This window comes from Megalops cyprinoides, chromosome 6, assembly GCF_013368585.1.
Source record: "Megalops cyprinoides isolate fMegCyp1 chromosome 6, fMegCyp1.pri, whole genome shotgun sequence".
In the NCBI taxonomy this organism is placed as follows: domain Eukaryota; kingdom Metazoa; phylum Chordata; class Actinopteri; order Elopiformes; family Megalopidae; genus Megalops; species Megalops cyprinoides.
The window spans coordinates 15594783-15619320 of NC_050588.1; the positions used below are offsets into that span (position 1 = coordinate 15594783).

Here is a 24538-nt window from a genome sequence, read left to right on the forward strand (position 1 = left end):
CACACTGTATATGCTACAGGTCTGATAGTTAAATATCAAATTATAATTTGCTAAAAATTTACACTGTACAGATACACAATGCTCGTGACACCTGTCAAACGAATGATGCAGCCATGAAACAAATTTGTTTTCAAATGCAATGGTTAGTCTCCCTGAAAATGAAGAGCACAGAAAAATAAAACAGCAAGAGGAAACACACAATCACATTTTAAAGGGATGCCTAGTCTCCTCTCTGCAAGAATAAAATCATGACAGATACAGGCCTTGCCACAAACAACATCTTCATACCTCAAGCACGGTAAGGCAGCCGTTTGTGGCATGTTACAATGCTGTTCCATCCGAAAGTTAACCTTTACCTTACTGAAAAGCAAACGATAGAGGGCCGCAGCATGTCCACACTGAAGCAGACCTTGGTCCAGACTGATGAGCATATTGATAAAATGTTCAAAGTGGCCACAGGCAAAATGTGCCACGTTACACAATGAAAGTGTCTGGCTGGGCAGTTCTGCTTGCGGATGCTACAGTGCCACGCCAATCGCTACAACTGCGATTGCTATTCAGAGAAGCATGTTGCCATTGTAATGCTCCAGACGCTGCGTGTGTAATCACGTGACCATGGTTTTCGTGGCAACAAATTGTACTTGTGAGTGCTTCTACTGTATTAGGTGACTTAACTTCTTAGAATGTGCTTTAGTCACCATTGCCATTAGAGTGGGAAAAAAAACATGAATCTGCCTTAAAACTGGGAAGGATGAACAGTGTTTATCCTCATTAATCATCACCCTTTGATGAGAAAACATTGGCTAATGCAGGCCCTAGATACACAGAGGCTTCAGTTTATTTGTGTGGGCAGGTTGCTAATTAGCTGATAATGCTGAGTGAATTTTGGCTGTGGCATTCTTTATTGCCAAAAAAGTTAAGTTTGTCTACCAGGCTACAAAAATATGTTTGGAGGGTTACAATGCCTATCCCTACTATATTTACCTGTATATCTTTAACACAGGTGATTCTTGGTATTTATTTAAATAGACTGTGAAAATCTAATCTAAATGAATGGTTTTGCTGTTTGCATTACATGTTTATATTCCTAAAGGGACATTCCCTGCAATCACCACCTGTCATTGGGCTTTCATTTTTTTCAATATGAACAGGCAATACAATAATTTGCTGTTGCATGTAATCATTTGGGCAAGAGGATTCTTACTCTCTGCGAGAGGTGATGTCCATTTATCTGATCAGTTTGTATTTGGACGGTGTACTCACTGCTAATGCATACTTCAGAAATGAATACTGAAATCCCCCAAACAAGATTAACATTCTGTGACAACATCTCAAGGCAGAAAAGAAAGGAAACACTCTTCATCATTTTCTTTGAGAGATGGACTTCTCCAAGGTGTCTTAAAGTGCTTAGATTATACAGCTTTCTCTCTTTCTTGATCTTTCTTACTATCAGATCCATTGACACACTGGGTAGTTGTTACAGAACCAATTCAGTTTAAGTATCTTGTCCAAATACTTAACACCATTCTGGTTTTACACATATGTCTCACCTGGGAATTGGACTCCCTTGGCCCTCAAACCATCAATCTGGTTCTGGTTACCATTTTCAGAAATGCAAGAGGTGAGGCACAAAAACCCATGAATACAACTCTGGTCATGATGTCATAAAAGGGAACCTGCACTGCATGCTGGGAAGTCCTGGCAGGCACCACTTTGTGTGGAATTCCCCTGTATTATACTGGACTACTGGCACAATCCAGTGACTGACAGCTGAATCAGAAAGACTGAGGGCTGGAAAGTTCAGAGATTTCTCATGGCAAATGAATGCACCAAGCAGGAATAGCGAAAATGACGTGCATGGATGGAGAAATGATATCATCTAGCGCCTGCAACAGGAGTAACAACACGATGAGGCTGGGGATCTGGTGGATGGTAAGTGGGACGCTCTCATTTGAGGCATCCCTTGGAGAATGATATTATCCCCCCTCACCCCACAGGCTGGGGGAGAAGGTGGGGGGGAGGAGAGGGAGGGACAGGGGAGGGGCCTGGGTTGTGTTGCAGAGGGGTCCTCAGACTCTGATCCAGCCGACAGGGCTTGTCATGTCTCCAGCTTCTGTCCCGCCAGGGGGATCACGAATACCGTGATGTCATCCCCAGAGCCTAGCCGGTCGTTTGGCAGGCGCCACCCACGCTCCTTCAGGACTCCCCGTGACCTCATTAGCAGGTCCTGGGCAGCCAGTGTGTACCTGTATTGATGGAGACAAGAGAGAGGCAAGACAGGTGCAGAAGAACCACCCATTAACTTTCCACATTAAAATTTGTGTCCAGAACCCTTGTTATAACTTGATTTTTTTGTCAGGTCAGACCACTGTGTTTAGTAAATGAAGATATGCCTAGCTCCTGAATGCTTAATTAAACAGAGCATCACAGTATGCGCATTTCTTTCTGAAGTGGTTGTTTCCTGTACTATCTGACTCCCCATACTATGCTAGCTGCATAGCAGTGTGTCTTGTGCTGGATGAGTGGTAACTACATAAATTGCGACATCTAGTGGTCATATTGATGAGTGGGTCTCTATTCTTCAGGCTTTCTAGCTGTTCCCTATATACAGTATATAAATCATGCAACTTTATGGTCTGTAAATAACCTACTTTCCAACAATAATATCATGTGTATCACTAACTGATCTAATCATACAAATATGAACACTTATTAATTTGCACCATCTTCTGATCCCTGATGGACACTAATATAACAGTAACTAATGGCTTTATCCTCAGAACTGCTAAATTGTAACAGATTAATTTATGCTGACTCATTTCACAAAAAACTGACATGGAAATTACCACAGTCAGTTACTTCATAATTCAAACCATCATTCTAATTTTCATGATGTGATTAAATCACAAATTGGCAGTTGCCTGTCTTTGACAGAATTAAGGATATTTTTAGAGTATTATCTATAATACTGACAGAGTATCAGAGCAGTATATAATTACATTAAATGACTGTGTCAGCTTTCATAGTTTCAGATGTTTCACTGCGAACTTTCTGCCAGACAAAAATTAGACCCACTTACAAAACATGCCATGCAACATAATTTTCTGCCATTTCACTCTGGTAATTACTTTGCCGGCAACACATACAAATTTATGTGTGCAATATGAATGACCAATTCAAATGCCTCACTGCATATTGTAATAACAAGGATTAAAAGCATAATATTGATTAGTTATCAAAACAAACTGTACAACATTTTGAGAACCTTTGACCCACAGAAACCAAGGTTGACTCGCCTACATTAGAAGCTGGCCAGCTGGAGACTTACCTCATGGGGTCGTTTGGCTCACAGCATGACAGGAAGCCTGTTACCGCATCAGCCACCTCCCTGTCAGTGGTGACATCCCACAGTCCATCTGTGCCCATGACCATGACATCATCAGGGCCGTGCTTGTAATCCTCCAAGTTGTATACTTTCACCTGTCGGGGAAGAGGGATGGGAATGAGATGGGGGCAAGATGGGGGTGAGGTAGTAGGTTAGTAAAACAAATATGAGCAGTAATCAAGTGCCCTAAAAAATACATGGCAAATATTCATCAGAACATCATGATCTTTGTCAGTGATTTTCTATTCACATGAGATGCAGCAAAGATGACGGCTGAAGAGATTATTGAACATTAACTGCATCTGCCTGGTCAATGAATGAGAGGAACTGCAGCGATGGTCACACTGTTGTGATAAAACATGTTGAATGGCAAACCTTTGAGGTCACTCAGAGAAACATCTGTGCAATATACCTCTCTCATCAGACATCAGTTCTGGTGACGTGACAACCCAAAGTGAGTAGTATAGCGGAGCCTCGCAAGCCAGAAGGATCTATTTCTTTCAGCAAAGCTGCGTAAATGCTAGAGAGTACTGTCATGTGTTAATTCCTGGTTCCACACAGGGCTCTAGAAGAGTTAATGATGTCAGAGGTGGTGGTCCCATAAGGTGGTCATCGGCACTTCCTGTGCTGCGGGCTCACCTCTGGGCAGCAGGAGAGGAAGGGCTTGATGTGGATGTTGGAGTTGTACACCTTCAGGTCATGGTCCCCTAGGCCTCGTGTCACTCCAATTGTGGCCATCACCCGAGCCTGGACACGGACACACACACACGCACAGACACACACAGTGATTAGTCACTTGCAGGTTAGTGCTTGCTGTCCTTATGATCTGACTCCTCCTACAAAATCCACTCATAAAGGATTAGCCCCAATCCCTTCACAAGAAAAAAGATTGTATGATTCTAAAATCTTCTTTCAGTTAGCATCTGGCTCACATTGAAAAAACCCTGGGTGAGCTGGCTTCCTTTCCATATAAGAACTCCAATGAAACAATTATGAGCTGTTAGCAGAATGAGACTCATTATATCCTGTGGCTCTTCATGGCTGCACATGTCCATCTTTGCCAAAGTATCAGTTTGACAGGGCTTTCTTTCTTAGCTTTCCTTTCTGACCTAGCCAGCAGTGTAGCTCAGATCTGCTCCAACTTCTTGTCTTAATTACTTGCTCAACCTACTCATTAACTAAATATGACATTATTCACATTTCCAAGGAAGACAATTATGAGCGAAACTCAAAATAGTGTAACCCGCTTAATATTTCCATTGCTGTACAGCCAAATATGAAGATATCATGGAAGCTGTGATATTCACCAATTTTGTTTTGCTCTCTGGGCTTTAGCACTGCCACCAGTGGTGGCATGGAACTAATGACATGGCACTTCACATTTAATCCTCTTTTAAAAGCATTGATAAGTAAATTACGTCTATGACCTCTTTACAATTATACAGTGAGGTAATTGATAGGGATGAAATGCATTAAATAAAGGTACTTTTTTGCCTTCTCCATATATCAAAGGGAACTTGAGGTCCTCTTCTACAATCGTCTTGTAAGCCCTGGAATAGAAGACATTTAATGATGAAAGAAACCTAGAGACATCACGGAAGGTGGAATCAGCTTTAGCTCTTTTTTCAGAATAAAACACTGTGGCCCACATCAGTTTATGGGGAAGGGTGAGGGGAAGTGGACTACGCCCTTCTGACAGACAGACAAATTTCAAAAAAACTATTAGTAATTACATGACACCTTACCATGCAAAGGATGGATACATGCTGTTTTACAATAATAATCTTTAATAACATCAAAATGTACATAGCATCCCAAAAAAGGAAGCATGCATGCACACACAAACACACACACACATGCATAAAAGTGCTCGCAAATGTGTCTTTGCACAAACATGCAAAGATGCGCATGGGCAAACAAGCACGCGTGCACGCATACATACACCCACAGAACATGCACGCACACCACACATGCACATACACACACAGTGCACATACAAACATGAATGCACCCTCTACAATCAGAGTGCACAAACTGGGGCGTGCTTACCAGCCGGCCATGGTGTGATCCCTGAAGAGCATCTTCTTTCCCAGCTCCTTGTGCTGGATCCTGCGTGGGAACTCAATGTGTGTGAATTCATTCCCCAGGAGCTCTGGTCTAAGGAAGCCCTGGAGGGACATTCACACACAGCAGGGGTGCGAATTTCGGTTAATGTCAACACGCACACCAGGAACTTTACAAACTGCTTCTTCCAAACAGATGATTCAGAGCTTCACTTAAGATTCTGGTAAGATTGGATGAAAAATCATGAATCATTACTTTTCCATACAAACTAAAGAGGAGTCACTGCTGGGTAAGCAGTGTTACGTGTGTTTTATAAACTGGGGCAACATTACAGTCATTTCCCTCTGGTGAGTCTTTTAAATCTTCACTGAACAGCAGGCCAAACCATTACATAACGTTACTGGCATTTAGCAGACGCTCTTATCTAGAGCGACTTACATGGGTTACAGTTTTTTACGTTACCCATTTATACAGCTAGATATTTATGGAGGCAGTTTTGGGATAAGAACCCTGCCCAAGGGTACAACAGCAGCAGCAGCGTCCCAGCAGGGACTCAAACTGGCAACCTTTATGAGTCAACCTTTCAACCTGTCAACCTTTATGAGTCCTGCTTCTTACCACTATGCTACACTGTTGCCCCAGTGCTAGCAGAAGCGTCTGCGTTCGACAGCAGGACTGTGCATGTTAAAAACCACATTCTTCCCTTCTGCCCTTACAAGATACTGCAGGCGCTGTCTTTCTGACTCGGGCGTGAACTCGCTGGACATGGGGATGACCTCGTCATTACGGATGATGATGGCTCTGTGGGGACAGACAAGGGGCCAATGAGGACAGACAGCTCAGGCTGATGTTGCTGGGACACTTCAGGGCACTGAGGGAAATTCCCCAAAAAGTTCACTTGAAGCTGATTCGCCACGTATTTTCAAACAAACACAAGGCTTGGGTCAGAACTGAGTTTCAGATGGTTTCACTTCTCTATGCTACTTCTTTGCTGCACTTTTGTTTCTCTTGCCTTTTACCTGCAGCAGAAGTATTCCGGAGAATATGTGGGCATTAAGCAGAACACAGACGCTGTGTACTGTACATGGTGTGCTCTTGCTTTCCCTGTGTTATCTGGGGTTTTCACCACTTAACTGCAACAGAAACAGAGCACTGTGAAAAATTTGCTATGTCTACTAGTGGTAGACACTGTCCCTTTAGAATCAAGCAAAACACACCAGGCAGGCAGCTGAAGTAAAAGCATAAATGTCACTTCATCTGACCAAGGTCTGGTGCCCTTTTCAAGTGATTTGTTTTTGGTTGTTCCAGAATGTGTCCATTTTCACAATCGTCTCTGTGATTTTGGAGGACCAGAATCACAAGTGAACAAAGCTTAGTTCAAATGATCCAAAACCATTAATAAAGGTCAAGGTCTGCATGGGTTTCACAAATGACTCCAAATGACCCAAAATACACTTAAAACAATATTTGGTGTGAAAGTGCCCTTAGCACCATATATGAGTGGTGCTGCAGTAAAAACATTGGGCAGTAGAGGGCGATATGATGATCATAGACAGACAGTACAGTACAGTCTTTTAACAATTTACATTTACATCATGGACAAGCCTGTTTGGTTAAGGCCAAGAGATTTTATTGTCATCGTTTTCTGTTTTTAAAGGCCTAAATATTGCTTGAATGACAAAATAAAACCCTAGAGAAAGTTTCTGGTTGGACAATAGCACTTTGCTGTCGACTCAATATGCATTGGGCTTGGTAACATCTAATTAAGCACTTTCCTTGAGATTCATTTTTCAGTGTGTCTTGAAAGCTGTTGTAATGGTGCACCCAGGTGAAGGTGGGCGGGTCTCTTACCTGCTGTCTCCTGCATTAGCCACATAGAGTTTCCCCATTAGATTAACTGCAGCCAGGGCACAGCACCCCCCAGAAATGCTGTAGGAGGCCTTCTCCTTCTCTATGAGATCATCCTACCAAAAGCAGACAGAGCAGGAAACACAGTTCTGTGATGATTGGTTAATAAGAACTTCCCATCTGGCTTTGCCCCTTGTGGTTGTCACACGATTGGCTATGATCTCTGCTTGCTTGCTGAGTACTGGTATTCTGCACTTTAATCATCTGATGCTCTGTAAACCACATTTAGGAAGGCCAAATAAGAAACAGATCTGTAGATTTCTTTGAAGATGATGAGACCATAGATATGGTTTCACTAGCTTATATTTGGTGTATCATTATTTATATAGTTGGATCTTTTACTGAAGCAATTAAAATTACTTGCTTGTGGGCACCACAGCAGTGTTCAACCTGGGATTCAAACCAGTCATGTTTTGATTTTAAGTGCAGGTCTCTTATCACTACTACAGAGTCCTTAACTGCTCAGAAACTGATGAAGACAAGAGAGTAAGTGGAACAACATGCTTATGAGGCACATTTGCTGATTATAAAGCTCTCAAGTTACTTTAAATAGTAAAGTCTGTTATTATGTGCTCCATCATGGTCTCCCAAGTGATCTGCAAAATACTGGAAAGGTGTGGGAACAACTTCTAGGCATAAAAACACAGGTACTGATTTGGAAACGATTTAGGAGACTGGACATTCGATTATTTGACTATTGGACCATGAAAGCACAGATTGATGACTTAATATTCAAATGCTTGCTAATTAACAAAAAGTGAAGAAAATTGTATGACTTCTAGTCAGCATTCATGAGGAAATGACTAAGAAGACGAGATACAACAAAACAGATAATCATTTGATATCATTCATTTTCCTTGTGAGTGAATCCAGATGTCTTCGTAGCATCATTCAAAGACAGGGAGTTTTGTATAGAGTCTTGGTGTAGAAAACGTGGAGTTTGGTTATTCAAACGCTTGATCCTGGGACCCCACAAAAACATTCCAATGCCAGAACAATTGTGCAACAAATGCAACAATCCCTAGAAACATTATATAATTATGTACATTACATTACATTACATTACATGTATGTAGTGTAATGCAGAAACACAGAGCTCATGTGTCGTGACGAGCGGTTACCATTTGCTTGAAGGCATTTTCGATGGTTCCCATCACCAGGCTCTCCAGGCTGATCACCTTCTCCATGTGGAAGCGCGCCGCCGGGTCCACAGGCGAGTCGGGGTCTTCCTCGACGGCCGCCCCCTTCTTCACCTCCAGCTGGTACGGGCTGCCGTTCTTGGTGAGGCAGATGGGCGGTGCGGCGTCGGGGTTCTCCAGCAGGTGGGCGATGTCGCTCAGCCGGTCGCGGATCAGCCGGTGCAGGAGCTTGGAGGCCATGATGGCGGCGCCGGAGCCCGCGTGCCCGTCGAACACGCCCCAGAAGTGCAGCGGGATCCCGGTGCCGTCCTGGAAGGGGAACACATGCCCTCTCACTCAAGCGGCTAACGCGCGCCCCTGTGTCCTGACACCTGGAAACCTTGGAACTGGAGCCAGTGATTCTCTCAGCGCCATCTCAGCTGTCAGGAACTATGCCGAAACACAATACGCTTTGATTGTGCAGTAGTATTGATGTGTAGTATTGTGATGTATTTTGGATTCTGTGTTCTAGTGACTGATGTATCGTAGTCAGTGACGGCGCGTGAGCTGGAAACAGGGGAAGACCGAACATTACCTTTAAATCTGTCATTGCTTTCAACCTGTTCCCCTTTATCCTCCTTGATTAACAATAAAACAAATAATTCACAGAGTAATTGACACCAATCCCGTAATTAGAATAAATGGTTATGCTCGCGAAACTCCGCAGAATGTCTGAAATCTGTGTGCTATTGCGAAAGCTACAGCATGAGATTGTGTAATTAATAAGGATGGCAATTTGAATAATTAAGTGTCAAGTAATCCCAAAGCTTTCTCTTAAATGTTTCACATTATAGCTTTCTTGTGTTACAAAATTCAAATGACAAAACGGAGCTAAATTTAGTTAAAGCGATTTAACTTACTGAGAATAAACTTTTATTAGGTTGAGCGCAATGAACAATAACGTTTAGAACACAGACCTCACAAAAGTTGTGATGTGTCATGAGCATTTAACGTAATTTAAATCGATAAATGCCATCCTTGTTAATTAAACAATCTCACGCTGCAGCTTTCGCAAGCACACAAACTACAGACAATCTGCGCTGTTTCGCGAGCATAATCATTTACTCTATTCACGCGATTGGTGTCAATTATACTGTGAATTATTTGTTTTATTGTTAATCAAGGAGGATAAAGGGGAACAGGTTGAAAGTAATGATAGATTTACAGGTAATGTTCGGGCTTCCCCTGTTTCCAGCTCACCCGCCCGCCACTGATCGTAGTATACTTGGCTTCTGTTGCCTAGTCAGATTGCACGAGTTAACTTGTGGTAGGGGTTGAATGGTGTTATTACATTACATTACATCATTTAGCAGACACTATTACCCAGAGTGACTTCCAAATAAGTGCATCACTAAGTGTAGTTATCATGAAGTATTACAAGAGGTCAGTAAGATACTGAGTTAAGTGCTAAACTAGTGCTTTTTAAAAAAATTAGGGATAGATAGGATGGATAGAGATAGAGGGGAAGGTAGACTAGAGATACAGCTTGAAAACATGAGTTTTCATTTTTCTCTTGAACGTGGCCAGGGAGTCTGTTGTCCGAATCTCGGCAGGAAGTTCATTCCACCAGTATGGAGCCAGTACTGAGAAGGGGCGGGTTCGAGAGATGCTGCCCTTGTATTTTGGGACACAGAGGCGACCCGAGGTAGCAGAACGCAGCACCCTGGCTGGCTTGTAGGCCTTGATCATGTACTGCATGTGTTATGCTCACACTCACTGGTCTGGGAGTGTCGTTAGCCTTGTTTGACACTGTTGCTCATTTAACTTGAATGGATACACTTATGTTCTATTGTAGTGGAAGTTGGACTGGGTAAAAGCATCTGCTAAATGCATGCAATGTAATGTAATGTAATGATTTCCTTAGGCCTGCGGTCTGAGGAGTCAGGGTTTTCCAGCACTGCTTGCCTGCCCTGAACTTCCACTGCATGGACAAAAGCATGATTTCATTCCTTACTTCTTCAGAGTTATGACTCTGGCTGTCATTGAAATAAATGAGCTAATGAATGCGTTATGCAAGTACCAAGAAAATGTGACCTGCTTAATTTTATTCTTCAAAGTTTAATAGCACACAGATAAAGCAAACCGTCAGGCATACACCGCAGTGGCTGGAAGGGGAGGCGAGTCCCTGTGAGAAGAGACACACGCCGGTAGGGCACAGCACTGCTGGTCTTAGACAGCATATGGACTTTCTCACTGGCATTAGACACCCCCTTAAGGGTAGAATGGTTGAGGCTAATTGAGGCTCAGAGGACAGTCAATCAGAATATGTCTATCTGGGACTGGGGATGATGAACACCCATTTTCACAGACAGGAGGGATGAATAGAGTCACTGAAACTTTAGACTGTGTGCATGTGAGCATCTATAAAACAGAGATGTTATGTGCTAGATGTTGTGTGGCAGTTTTGTACTGCGAAATTCTGTTTCTCTGTACTGTGTCACTTCATGATGGGAAGGGACTGTAACCTGTCAACGGCAATGATCTTTCTTTTAAAATGGCAGCTCTTTTCCAAGACTTGATCATACACACATTTATACAATGTGTGTGTGTGTGTGTGTGTGTGTGTGTGTGCATGTGTGTGCTTGCATGTGTTCCTGAATCTTGATAAAATTGAAGGTGGTTCAAGGTCATCCAAACCCAGATGTATATTCTTTTTTGGACTGGGAGGCGGGTGGGTATAACAGAATGAGAGAGATCTCCTGTGTTGTTGCTTCGGGATTGATCCATTGTCATACACATACTAAAGAGTGAGTGAGATAAGTATCTCCTTTCATGCACGGCCTTTGTGAGTCACAAGAGGGCGCTTTGAAGCGGCCTTTTCAATCCCCAGCTGCGCCTGTCAGCTGCAGAGGAACTGATTTAGATAAGGATGCAACCCCCTGATACAAAGCACACGCTGAGTGGGTTTTTTAAGGCACCATTACGTTGTGCAAGTGAGGCCGCTAACAAGATTTCCACTAGAGATTTCAATGTGGCCCCGAGGCCTCCTTCCACACAGATGCGCAGAACGGCACCCGAACCAGGGAATGGGAGGGGCCAGCCGGCTGGGCTCGGTCAAGGCGTTCCTGGGTCCTGGTGACACAGAGCAGCAGGCTCTTACGGCAGAGGAACATCTGTCCGCCTGTCACTGGGCTAAAACCAGAGCGGCGTATTAATGGATGATGTAATTGATTTAAGGATGGAGCGGGCACGGGAGGGGGGAGGAGAGGAGGGGCGGAGAGGGGTCACTGTGGTATCGACTGTACAGTGTAAATACAGAGCAGGATTACAGATTTGGCTCAGGAGTGAGGCGCTGGCATTGTCCAGCTGGGAGCGCGTGCTGTTGAAGGAAAAGCCCCAAAGCTGTTTTTCAACGAGGATCTTTACAGAAGAATGACAAGCCCCCCAATCTTAATCAACTTTCAGCACAATCTGCATATTGACTGTGATCTTGACTCGTAACTGTGACCATTACTATAGCATTGTTTTTCAGGGTAAAGAACCACCCTGGGATTACACCCCCCCACCAGACTCCGCAGCCCTCCTCACGCCGGTTCCAGCACATCTAACAGATGTTTAGCAACACAAAGATGATAATCTGAAGTGATAATCTGGTCAAGTGCGATGCCACATAATACGGCTGGCGCCCTGGAAAAGCTTGATCACGCCCCATTCTTACATCTTTATCAGTTAATCCCTCTGTGGTGTCACAGAGAGCGTGGTGATGACTCTCAGAAGAGGGTACACGAATCTTCTCTTCACAGGAGTCCACTATTCACTCATGTATGACACTTTAAAGAGTGAAGTCACCCTAAATTTTAAATTCAGTGTTGTTCTGTACCTTTACTGTAGCCAGTACATTCAAAAGCTCTTCATTTGCTTTGATGTTTAAGGAAACCCTAGCTAAAGCCCAGAATGCATTCCTGCAGTTCTCCCTTTCTCTGTGGATTGTGCAAACTGCAGGTGCAAATCATGGTTACCAAATCATGTTAACAAACAGTTCTTTACCATTTAAGCATGTAAATACAGACTCTAAATGTTAAGATGCATAGTCATATAGTTGGTGTAGTCTATATTCTGAGCTGGTTTGTGTCTTATTATGTATAATTTGTATTTTCCACATGTTCATTTTATTTCCATAGTTCCATTCCTTATCAGTTTTAGCAGTGCACTCCATTTTAACTGAGATCTGAAGTGATAACAACATTTAACAACAGCAAATGTTTCAGGGCAGTCATGTGTGTATCCTTACCAGGCATATATGGAGACTATAAAAAAACCTGTCATGCTGCAGGCGGTTCAAAAATCAAGTGCCCATTCGTCACTCTTGCATTAGAGAGGGGACATGCTGTGCTGATGTCAGACCATGAAAATCTTCTGGAAGGACATGGAGACTGCTTACATTACAATATCTAATTTTAGGTTTCCTGTGAAATTACCCTTTAATTTTGCTTTATTCAATATTATGTGTTTTACTAGGGTTTTGCAGAAAACCACTTTTGATTATGAAGGCTTACACAACTGACATATTTAAATATGCAATACAAATAGTGCATTGGCATATATATTTATATCATATACATTAAACAAGAGATATGCAGAACACACATAGAACTGTGAGCAGGACTCAGAGATTAGAGGTTCTTACTATAAATATCACTGAATTACACAATAGCCATGTACTGCACAGCTGAACATCTGAACTGACCAATGTGATGAAAAGATCTGTGAAAACAGGCCACAAACTAATTAACAGCAAGCATTTTGGCAAAAATCCATGTTATGAAACAGGGGTCATTTCTGATTGCTTACTCGTCCATTAAAATGGCATGCTAGGATAAGAGAAAAAAAATATTAAGCCACTACACGTGACCTGACATTTGGTTTTGTCACTTTGCAGGCGGATGCTTGCTGGCAAGTTCATTAAATGACTAAATGGGGCTCCAACCTAATGTGAAACACAGCAAACTGCAGTCTCCAACTTAACCCTAGGCTCAATCATGAGGTGGTAGGGCTTGAATGTTCTGAGAAGGGGATGGGGAACTTTGCCTCACTTTAGCTACATGAAGGACCTATCTCCTCTGGAGTCTGGACAGGACAGTGGCAGTCTTTAGGCCAGACCTGCTCTCTTACCCCATTGTCCTCCAGCAGGGTGGAGTTGCGCTGCTTGCCGCTGATCTTCTTCACATACAGCAGCTCACAGCTGGCCTGGTCTTCGTTCAGCATGCTCTTTCCCGCATTGATGACTCTGTTGGGGTGGAGGACCAGGGGACATAGTCATAAAGTCCTTGGGACTCTGTTTGCTAATGAACCACATAACATACAGGAATTTCCCTTTCCCTACAAGGATATTTTAGAGAGGTAAAATGAGAAAGTGCTGTATGTAGTTACATTTCTGCAATGAAATAAATGCCTTACAAAGGCACAAATTTGAGCCAAACAGACAAGAGACTGACAACACCCTCCTCAAACACCCCAACCCCCCCCACACCCCCACCTGACACATAACATCTACACAGCCTACCAGCTTAATAAGACACTTTTCTGTGGGAAATACTGCTTTGGTAGGGACCCTCACTCCCTGCAGTTACTTGCTGGTGCTTGAATGCATGTTCCTTTCTCTGGTGTGACATTTTCTGAAATTGGTAGTCATTTCAAGCACAATGGCCCTTGAAAGGCACTTACAGTTGTTAAATGAGAAAATAAAACCCAGTGAAAGTGGTTGGACAGACCAGCATTTACAGCCCTGCCTTGTAAGGGGTCCTGTCTTTGCCTGTGTGACCAGCACCTCCAACCAAATACCCCTCCTAAGGTGCATGTCCAGACAGATAACGGGCCATTTTTTTCCAGAAAATTGAAAATGAATTTCAGTCCCCAGTTACATTACAGTAAGATGAATGTATTTTTTTCAGAGTGCTTTTCTGCTTTTCCCATCGGTTCCTGCTGCCGTCTTTCCTCATGGTGTTTGTGGTTGTGCCTTCTCTGACTAACGTGGGAACAGTGCTGCCCTGGTCTGTGATTTTCACAGAAATGGACCTTCACTGCGCAACCGCTGCAGTCAGCACCCAGCTCCCAGACATATGACATCACCATCACAGCTGCAGCAGCCAAAGAGATTCAGGTTTGTTGCAATATCCTTTTGAGATCTGACTGAAAATTCACAGAATAGTTGATCCACATATGAGCTACGTAAGTTCAAACTGTAGCAAGTAATTTAGAATGGAAGAAAACAAACACCAGTAATGATACACACATGATAAAGATAATGCAAAATATGACAATATTATATACAGTATTAGTATATATTGCTATAAAATACAACATGAATACTACTAACTATCAAATGTAATACTAGCTGTCCCTGAGATTGCTTTCTGAGAATTTTTACAATATAGTGTTCAGTCCATTAAAATTTGCGTAAACATAACCAATCAGACAGGTGTGTGATAACATTCTGTGGCATGACTGTGTTACAGTTACAGTGCTGTTACTTTTTTTATTACACTATCATGAAATATCATTACTGTTAGAGTTATGGTGTGACAGGGTTTTTACCCAAATGATGGAGAACCACAAAGGGCTAGACTAGAGTGTTGGAGCAGTTTTGCAGAGAAACCAAGGAACAACAGACACCCATTAAACCACATCTGGCACTACATTTCTGTGATGTCACTATGTTGTGGGATAATACCAACATAACAACAGCCACAACACAGATTTTGCTGTGACTAAACAACACTAAAATTAGTAAGGTAGTAAGTCTGATTGACCCTCTCAGTGGCTCCCTGAAAAGCCTACAGTACCTTTGTTCACCACTAGATGGCAAAAAAAAAGAAAAATAGCTGAAGCCGCTAGAAAATGCCTGCTTAGCACCTGTTAAGATTGGAATCATTATTGGGTTAAAATTCTCCTTGTTTTAATGAACAGTCTGACAGCAGCTCTGAAATTTGACCCACTCTACCATGAAGTAGAAAAAGCAACAGCATCCAAATCTGGATTATAAAAAAGCCATCTACATTCTAATCATCTGAGAGCAGTAAGCTGGCCCTGGGGGAGGGGGGTGCATTAGTGCTAATGACATGGAAAAAATGAAAAGTAGCTGGTCGTTAAGACCAGACTATACAGCCTGCAAGCATTAGGCCAGCGAACAGCTTGTTACTGATGACTCTTTTGTAGTGGATAGAGTAATAGTACACTGTTTGGTGAGTAAGCTATGACATGTGAACCCTTGATGCACCATGGGGAGTAATGCTCAAAGTCAAATGTGCTTGTAGAGCATTACAATTCATTAGAATGTATGCCAAAGTGTAAGGCAGAATTGCATCATCCTAGTACTGCACCCATCCTCCTAGAGAACATTCCTATGGGAAGAAAAAGACACTTAGCTTGAACTGTCATGGCAGATTAACTGCTAGAAGCATAGCAGCTTGCAACCAAACACTTGCATGAGTTATGTGTCTCTTATTAAGCTGTGGTGAAGGACTAGGGCTACATCATTTCTGAGATATTTGTGAGAGAAAGGTATGTAGATTCTATTCACAAACCACATCTGGTATGTGGGCCATTGATCTCTCAGTTTACTGGGCTATATTTCCTGCTTGGGACTGACAAGGAAGCTGTGTCTGTGGTGAACCTTCCCAGCACATACAATACTATTCTCACAATGTCACTGTAACATTGCAACATGACAGGGTAAAATGTTGTAGCCGAGACTCTGAGATGAATATAGAATATATCTTGGTAACACACCCAGCTGAATTAAAAGGTTCAAATTAACCTAATGGTTAGTATCACTGCAGCAAAATAAAATTTACTTTGTCCTATGTGTTCCAGATAACATCAGATAATACCTGAATAAAACTTTGAAAACTACATTCGTCCTGTTCGGTGGGGAGAGTTCCATTAAAAATGGCTGACACTGACTACAGTGTGACCTCAAGAAGTAAGCCCTGTTCAAATTCAACAACTTTTCCACCTGACAGGAAGCTGAAAAAAACAAAATAAAAATGAAACAACGGCAATGTCTGGTTCTCAGCTGTGACGCGCCTGATTCTCAGGGCAACAGTTGGAGAAGCAAGCAGGCATGTGACTGAAAGAAGTCTTTCATGAAACGGGAATCTGCTAGTTTGAGAGACCTGCAACCTCTTCAGAGGGGGTTTCAGAAGAGGAACCCTCAAGTTACCCATTTCCTCTTCTGCAACCTCAAACGGCTCTACAAAGAACAGGACGGCCACTGCCGCATAGTTCTAACACCATAACTTCTCATGCAAAAAATACGTCAGCTAAACGAGGTATCCAGAATATAAGCAACATATTACATCAAAATACATCACGTGGGCACTTCCATGTTGAAAATCCTATGCAAACATGGTGGAATCGATATTTATATTACATATTCTATTATGCAATATGTGGGGGTACATGGAAATAATCAATGTATTTTCTGAGAAATGCAGTTTATGTTTTCCACATTTAACATTTATTCCTTAGATTCATCATTTTAATGATTTCTATTTTTAATTTACTATCAGAGACACATTTCTTTTTCATAAAGGGCCCCTGCTAATTTTTCATATGTTAAAGGATGCTCTCAAAACCACTCAAAAATAATTCAAAAAAGTAAATATCAAAATTCTGTTTGCTTAGTACTATTTGCCCTTTTCCCAAATTTAGGTCTGATTGAAAACTGATGTCTGTTTGACTGCACAGCAGGAAACCATTATCTGAAAATCTAGTTTGTGTTTATGTGTATGTGTGTGTTTGTGTGTGAGCATGAGTGTGTGTATGTATGTGTATGTGTCTGTGTTTGTGAGTGAAAGCGTGCATGTGGTAGCCGTCTGTGAGTGCAATTTGACCACAGAGCAGTTACTTGGTAGCGAGCATTCACCCCACATTGCAACAGTCTCCTCCCTCTTGGCGACATCACTTCCTGTGTCTGATGCCCTCGAGGTTTCCTGTTAGGCCCTGCCTTGTGAACTGCACGATATTATTACAGGAGGGAAGCTCATGAATCTGCGCCTGGACAGCCTTATATGGTGGCTTACTGTAACTATGCTTCAATTTCAGGCTCACATTGCACACGTTCACTGTATAATTGAGATACAGCTCAAATGGCCTGGATTTATTCACCACAAAAGAACTAGAATGCCACTGCTTATGTCTGCATTGTTAACTTGCTTTTTTCAGTGTAACACCAGGCACATTATAAACTTACGCAGTGGGATTTTTGCTACAAGAATTGAAGTAAAGTGTTTTGGCCAAGCGTGCAAGAGCAGCCCCACCTGGGTTTGAAACCAGCAATCATCGAATCCAATCCAATCCAGAATCCACAGCTCATCACACTTCATGTGCACTGAGGGTTTCTGACCTACAGTCAGGGTTTAACTACTGAGCAGTAGGCTGTACCAGAAACCCATATCACGTTACGGCTAATTGAGCCAGCAGAGGCATACAGTAACTGATTGCAGCGCTCAAGAATGGGCTGAATGTGGAGAGCCAAGGTCTTTGAGGTCAAACCTTTGGGCCTAGCATACACTCCTCCACGGCAACTCCAGTGTAACTGCCGTGATTGGGAGAGGGAAGACGTGAATGGTTTTGATATGGATGCTCTGATATAAATTACAGGTTGTCAGGTGAGCTGTGTTGCTGGAGCACCATTTTTTAAGGAAACAAATGGTACATGAAAGAGGAACTACGGACATGCCAACACAAGGCAAGAGACAGCTTGTTCATACCACTGATTTATGCAATTAGACCTGATACACTGTAAAAACGTGAAAAAGTCTAGCCTTTCGCAAGCCGCAGGTCTACACATGAATGTGCCTTGATCAAAGTTAACAGTGGAGTTTGGAGAGAGCTCGTTCAGGCCTGTCACTTCAATCTCACAGAGACTGTGTGATGACGCTACATATTCGTGACTGTGACTTCCTTATTATTGTCACACATTTAGGTAGAATGGCTGTGACTGGGGCTTCAGGGACTATGTGCCAGGAGCAGGGAAGGGTTGAGATTCAGTTATTATTGTGGCCTTCTATTGAGCAGGAAACCAGCATGATTGGAAAATCATGTTATTGATGTTTTGATATGGTGAGCTGCTTTGTCAAAGTATATATTTAAAAAAACACACAAGTACAAATTGTCCTCTAAAGACGGATCGCCCGGTATGCACACCTGTGCTATTTTCAGCCAGTTTCCTATAGATGACTCATCAGTTCAGGTAGAATGCTTTCACCTGATTCGCAACAATGAAAAGTGGTAAACAGAGAAAGCTCATTCAGAAAAGCTTGGGGAGCTGAATGCCCAGTGACATCACAGGCAAATCCTAGCGACACTGCCTGGACTGGGACCAGGTGGCTCCAGATGGCTCTGGGTCACCCTGCTCTCCGGCACGCACACGTCACACCGGGTCCCGCGGTGAATCTGCTGACTGCAGCAGACGGGCACACAGCCTCACGCACGACAGAGGGTCGATGAGCGAGGAAGCACATTCCGACCCAGCGGAACACAACCTGCTTCATTGCTCCCCAGGTGGAGAAGCAGTAGTGTTTCAAAACAATTGAGCATTCCATATGCCATATGAACCACTGACAACAGTCACTCATAATGATTTTCACATCAAACACAAACTCACACAGTGAGGAAGATCAGATAGAGTAAATCATGGTGAAAGGTTATTCAAAAAAGTTTACATAGTTTCTTGCAAAAAGAAACCAAAACAAACAAAAAAAAAGATCATAAAGCTTTGGAAAAAATGAAAAATAAGAGAGACCTAATCTGGGGTGTGCAGTGGGTGGTTTTCATTCTGATTTCCTTATCATGCACAATCTTAGTCACACACCAAGCAAACAAACAACAAGCGAGACTATCTATATATATATATATATATATATATATATATATATATATATATATATATATATATATATATATACAGTTTTACAGCAGTGCAGCAGTCCAAAATTACTTTTCTTCCAGTGTTCAGCACTGCTAATAGATTTATCAGAGAAGACTTTTTTGCACATACACATATCCTTTGAACTTGCTGTGCACATACTGTCCTCTACCGTTCTGCAGTAAATTCCTTCAGTCCAGTAATACAGTTTTCCTCCAGTTTCCAGATTTATCCACTGCGTTGTGAGGAAGGACTTAGTCACAGATTCCATTGCAAACTTACTTGTGTTTACAGCTCTGCAATATAGCCCTGATTAATGTACTCTGTAGAGTATTTAAATAACATGATACAGGGCAGAGTGACAGCATACCAATGGAGAGCCCCTTAACAGCTCCTAGATGAAGGCATGTGCTTGAGAATGAGATGTGACAGACTCCCATGTCTCCTCACTGCACTGTCCCTGAAACTCCACATCTCCTCTGACTCAGTCTGCACCTCCCTGCATGACTCAGCACTTTTCCAATCTTTCCTCTGGGCTTGGGGGGGTTGGAATAATGGTACGACCCGCAGATGACTTCAGCTATTGATTTTCTCACCGGTGTAGCAGAGTGTGCTCACCACGCTTGCCGCTCACAAAGCTCCCTTTTTTTTTACAGAATCAGCCAGGCAGCAGAATCTGTCCTCATCGCACAAATTTAATTATGCCTCAGGCTGCAGGTAGCCTATGCTGAGTGTCATTCCAGAACTGCGATGTCCTAAAGGCCAATGCAGAATGTACAAGGAAAGATTACGCCATGCGGATGTTCCTGCAAAATGTTAACGTTACGTAACTGTGATTACTGTTTTGCTGTATTAAGGCTTCAACAACTTCATAATCCTGTATTCTGACCTTGCTGTCAGGAGAGGAACATGAATGCCTGATTTATTGTTCACATGTAGTTGCTTAGCAGAGCACCTTACATAGGTTACAATTATAACATGTTATCCAGTTATATAGCTGGATATTTACTTAGGAAATTCTAGGTTAAGTACCTTGTATAAGTGGTACAACAGCAGTGCTGTGGTGGAGAATCAAACCAATACATATGACACATATATGGTATGAAACCATAACCATAATCAATATTAGAATAATTCATTAATTATTCAATTCATTGTACAAAGTGTTAAGGTTGTAAATACATGTCAAGAGATGAAAACATACTGAGTTCTCCAGACCATTGACAATCTGTGGAATATGACAATACAAATACAGGAATATAACATATAAAATACAAATACAGTACAAATGTGAAAAACCTTGCAAATGACAAACTATACACCATTACATAGACCTAGAATTACCAGGACATACCATTACTTAGATCTTATGTTTTGTAGCAAATATAACAAATAAACTCTCTGATGTACATTTATGAGCCAACAAGCATTTGTGCTTATGTGAAATCAGAAGTTGACAATGAATTTTTGATATTTTCTTGCACATACCATAAAGTTATCTCAGAGGGCATCTTTTTAACAAAAGCTGAAATATCATTAGCAATTGATCTGTCTGAAATCTGTCTGAAATCCTCTAAGCCTATGGTTCTATAAGACCAGGTCACATTTCCCTTGCTTCAGCATCTAGGGCTGCATGAATACTACATCTGGTAGTATTTTACAGAATACAGTGCAGCCATTAATCAGTTGGCCTTGGTCTATGCTCACATAAAGCATGGAGCTTTGGCATCCAAGGTGAGCATAATTTGTGCAGAATGCAATATTTTCAGCTCTAATATTCACGCAGGCAGCTTCAAATGAAGCCATTTGTGCATGGCAAGAAAAATGTCTCTTCCTCTATTTATGCCCCTGCTGATCGGTGACATCGCTTGGATGGAAATGTTTTGAATTCTGACTACAGAGCCTTCATAAAGAAAGTAGCTTTATTCTGGAATGCACAGCACAGACAACCTGACTGCTCGATTTGAGAACAGCCTTCAGGCCAATGTAGATTCTCTCGATTGTCCTGGACAGTCGATTGACCAAACCATCCAACCACGTGCCTTGTCCCCACGACCCAGCACTGACTCTGTGTCTTCAGCCAATCTGCTAGATCTCTGCCTCTCAGAAAGCGGCAGACCCTTTGTACCTCAGAGGGAAATGAAACATTCTGAGATCCTAAGGTCCATCAGGACCAGTGGGTGTGCGGTCCATAAGAGGCTGCTCATACAGTTTTATTGATCAAAAAATGAGACCAACCCAGAACTCGTCCGCAATGAAAATACACTGCAGCATAAAGGCCTTCCGGTGGCAAGTGCAACATTTTTCATGGATCACTTGCTTTCTCATTAAAGATGAATGATGTTTAGCTGATTCACTGTGGCCCTCTGCTCTTTAAATGACAGCTGTTCCCCTCCACCCGTAAACACTGCCATGTATTTTTCCTGACCCGGTTCCTGATTCCCAGCCCTGGTTTACGAGACCTGTTGCCTGTCAGCTTTTCTGCCAACACGGCTGTAAAAACACTGCCCTGGAGCTACACTCTGGAGGAAGTGCTTATTTTAATGTTCCTATGATTAGAATTGACTCTGTAGCAGTGACTGGCTGTCAGAACTCCGCCATTCCCCACACCTCCGTCAGTTTGCTAACTCTGTGACCATGTATGTGGAGTTAAAGGATTGCTACACTCCTAACAGCACAGAAGAGAACTTCTTTTGCTCTTGCTGGGATGCTGTTCCTCGCTGTGAGGGAGAGGCCTATTGAATACAGAGCTCTGAGAAAGAAACCTGACATGCAAAGACAATGCTGCTCATGTCTTACGCCAGCATAAAGATGTACCATACACTTTAAACACAAGGGTGAAATAGGAACTTTACATACAGACATCAAATCCCATGTCTGGTCCTTTACCATTACCGCATGCGTTGGATCTAAAATATGAAATCTGAAACTCGCCGCGGAGGATGAATTTGTGCTCCACCCTTGGGTTTGGAACTACACCACATGCATGCCTCCAGGAGCTCAGCCAGGGAACAGAACATGGTTTCAAACACAGAGATATGGCCACCATTTCATCCAAAAAGCTGACTTGTGTTCAGTGATTACCTTCACGGTGAAGCTAACACTTGCAGACAAAGTTAGGCGTCTGAACATTTACATACAGTACATTGATGCTGATCTCTTTACCATGGCTTTGCCTAAGAATATGCATTTCGAATAATGAAAAAAACTATCTCTGTGTTAATGGAGACAGAATACTGAGCTCCTGTCTCCTTCCGTCTCTCCCTTCTACCTCTGGGATTTTCCTATAGTGCTCTCCAATCAGAAATGTCCATCTTCTAAATTATTCAAAGCCTATAATATGAATAATAAACTGCTTAAAGTAACTCAAACCGCATGAAAGTGTTGTTAGCCTTTTTTCACATGCAGTGGCGTGGCAGTTGGGCCACGAAGCAGTAGTACTGCGTGGAAAGGAGCTTTGCACATATGACTCGGACGATTTCATATGGATATCAATAATAGATAGCAATGAAAAAAAGGAAAATGGTTAAGTATGTTATTTACATTTACTCCACAATGTTACAAATTCAAGTTGAACAAAATGAAGTCAATGCAGGTACAAGATATTCATTCATCATTATTATTAAAGGTTATAATGGATTGAGTGTGTTGATAAGCAGGAAGTTCAAAGCGTATTTAAACTGACTTGTACTATCTGTTCCTTAGTGAGCCTTTTGCTTTAAATACATAGCTGAATCATCAAGCATAATAAGGAAAATGTGTTGTACACACATCAACTAGTATGACTAGCGATATACGACAAAAGTTATGACATGGTCCTTTTAGGGTGTACCCATTGTGATAGTGACCATTTGTAATACCAGTACAAGTTAATATCCTTGATTCTTTCCGCCTTTCGTTGGATTGCTGTTATTTTTATTGTTTAGCTTTACTGCGTATATACACCCAAGCAGCAAGCTGCACGGGTCGGAGTCGCAGCGTTTGATTACTGACTACGGACGTCATCGTCGCACCACTACAAGGGTACGACATTCAAGCATTCGCAATGAATGTAACCCCACGACAGCAACCTGCACATCTGGTCATGCGTTAAACTTTCAGACGTATGTTTACACCGGTCTGGTGAAAACAATGGCCCCCTGTTTCCAAACGTGAAATATGCTGAAATTATACAGAAGAACACAGACGTTTACGTCCACCGAATGAGCAATCACAGGCTCTGCGCTCCAGACATTAGACCCCTGCCAACTGCGTTGCACAGCATCCGTATTTTCGGAATTATAATTTCAAAGCAAAATAAGATACACTGCGCTATTCGAGGTAAACAAAATGCAACACGCTGCCATAAGCGCATGCCGTCATAGCAGCGAATGCAGCAAAGACCAGATACGTTTTATGAATTCGTATCCACGTAGAAATGAATATTTTTATACCGCAACTCACTCTGCGTATCCTGTCCGCCAGGGTAGCCGACTGTCCCGTTTCAATGTGAGCACCGGTCTCGATGCATGCTCTGTCGAATACTGCAGTAGCTCCGGGGTAAGGTCCAAGAACTCCGGGCGAGAGTACGCGAACCGAGGAGGTAGACCGTCCGAACCGCTGTTCTGTGCGTTGCCTGACCCATGCTGGTGGTGGCCGTGCGGTATCATGCCGCCGACCAGCGTGGACATTGCATTTTTCACTTTACTGATCATTCTGCTACAATGAAACGAATCTGAGGCTTCCTGCGCGATTCATACATTAATACTTCGGCGAGAACTAAATAAACTACCCGAGACGAAGAGCAATGCAGGAAGCGATCGCTCCTGACCCCATGTGACGTTTGACAGACAACGTTTTCCTCTTCTAGAAAAAAAAAAAAAACGCTCTCCTAGCACAGTATGTCGTCAGAGTCGCTCCAAACGTTGTATTTGTGAGAACAGAAAATGTGCGTCAGTGTGTTTTATCAATAGCTTATTATTTGCTTTTAGCTATTCATTAAAGCTGGATTTAGTGATATTGTGCATCTGATATATGTACAACTAAATACCTGGTATGGGTGTAATAGTAAACGTCATACGCAGAATACCATGCATTTGTGAATTTATTACTGTACATGGATATATATCGTTTTCTGTTGCAGTGCTAACTCGG

The 24538-nt window shown here is 42.4% G+C and overlaps 1 protein-coding gene across 1 annotated transcript; it reads right to left on the reverse strand.

The window, feature by feature from the left end:
* On the reverse strand, positions 1-24212 carry ppm1j (protein phosphatase, Mg2+/Mn2+ dependent, 1J). Its single transcript, XM_036532229.1, has 10 exons — positions 23849-24212; positions 13648-13762; positions 8479-8805; positions 7301-7413; positions 6166-6250; positions 5435-5553; positions 4872-4935; positions 4025-4132; positions 3329-3480; positions 1-2246 (listed from the first exon to the last, which is right to left on the reverse strand). The coding sequence occupies exons 1-10, from the start codon at positions 24097-24099 to the stop codon at positions 2099-2101; spliced, it is 1482 nt and encodes a 493-aa protein (XP_036388122.1). The 5' UTR covers positions 24100-24212; the 3' UTR covers positions 1-2098.
* Positions 24213-24538: the final 326 nt, after the last annotated feature.

Bases quoted from the DNA above. Each gene is read 5' to 3' on its own strand.
- ppm1j (XM_036532229.1), bottom strand. From the start codon at position 24,099: ATGATCAGTAAAGTGAAAAATGCAATGTCCACGCTGGTCGGCGGCATG. The intron at 8,806-13,647 runs GTAAGAGAGCAG...TTCCCCTTCCAG, and splicing joins CCCTGCTGGAGGACAATGGG to GACGGCACCGGGATCCCGCT. The intron at 6,251-7,300 runs GTAAGAGACCCG...CTGTCCCCACAG, and splicing joins GCTAATGCAGGAGACAGCAG to AGCCATCATCATCCGTAATG.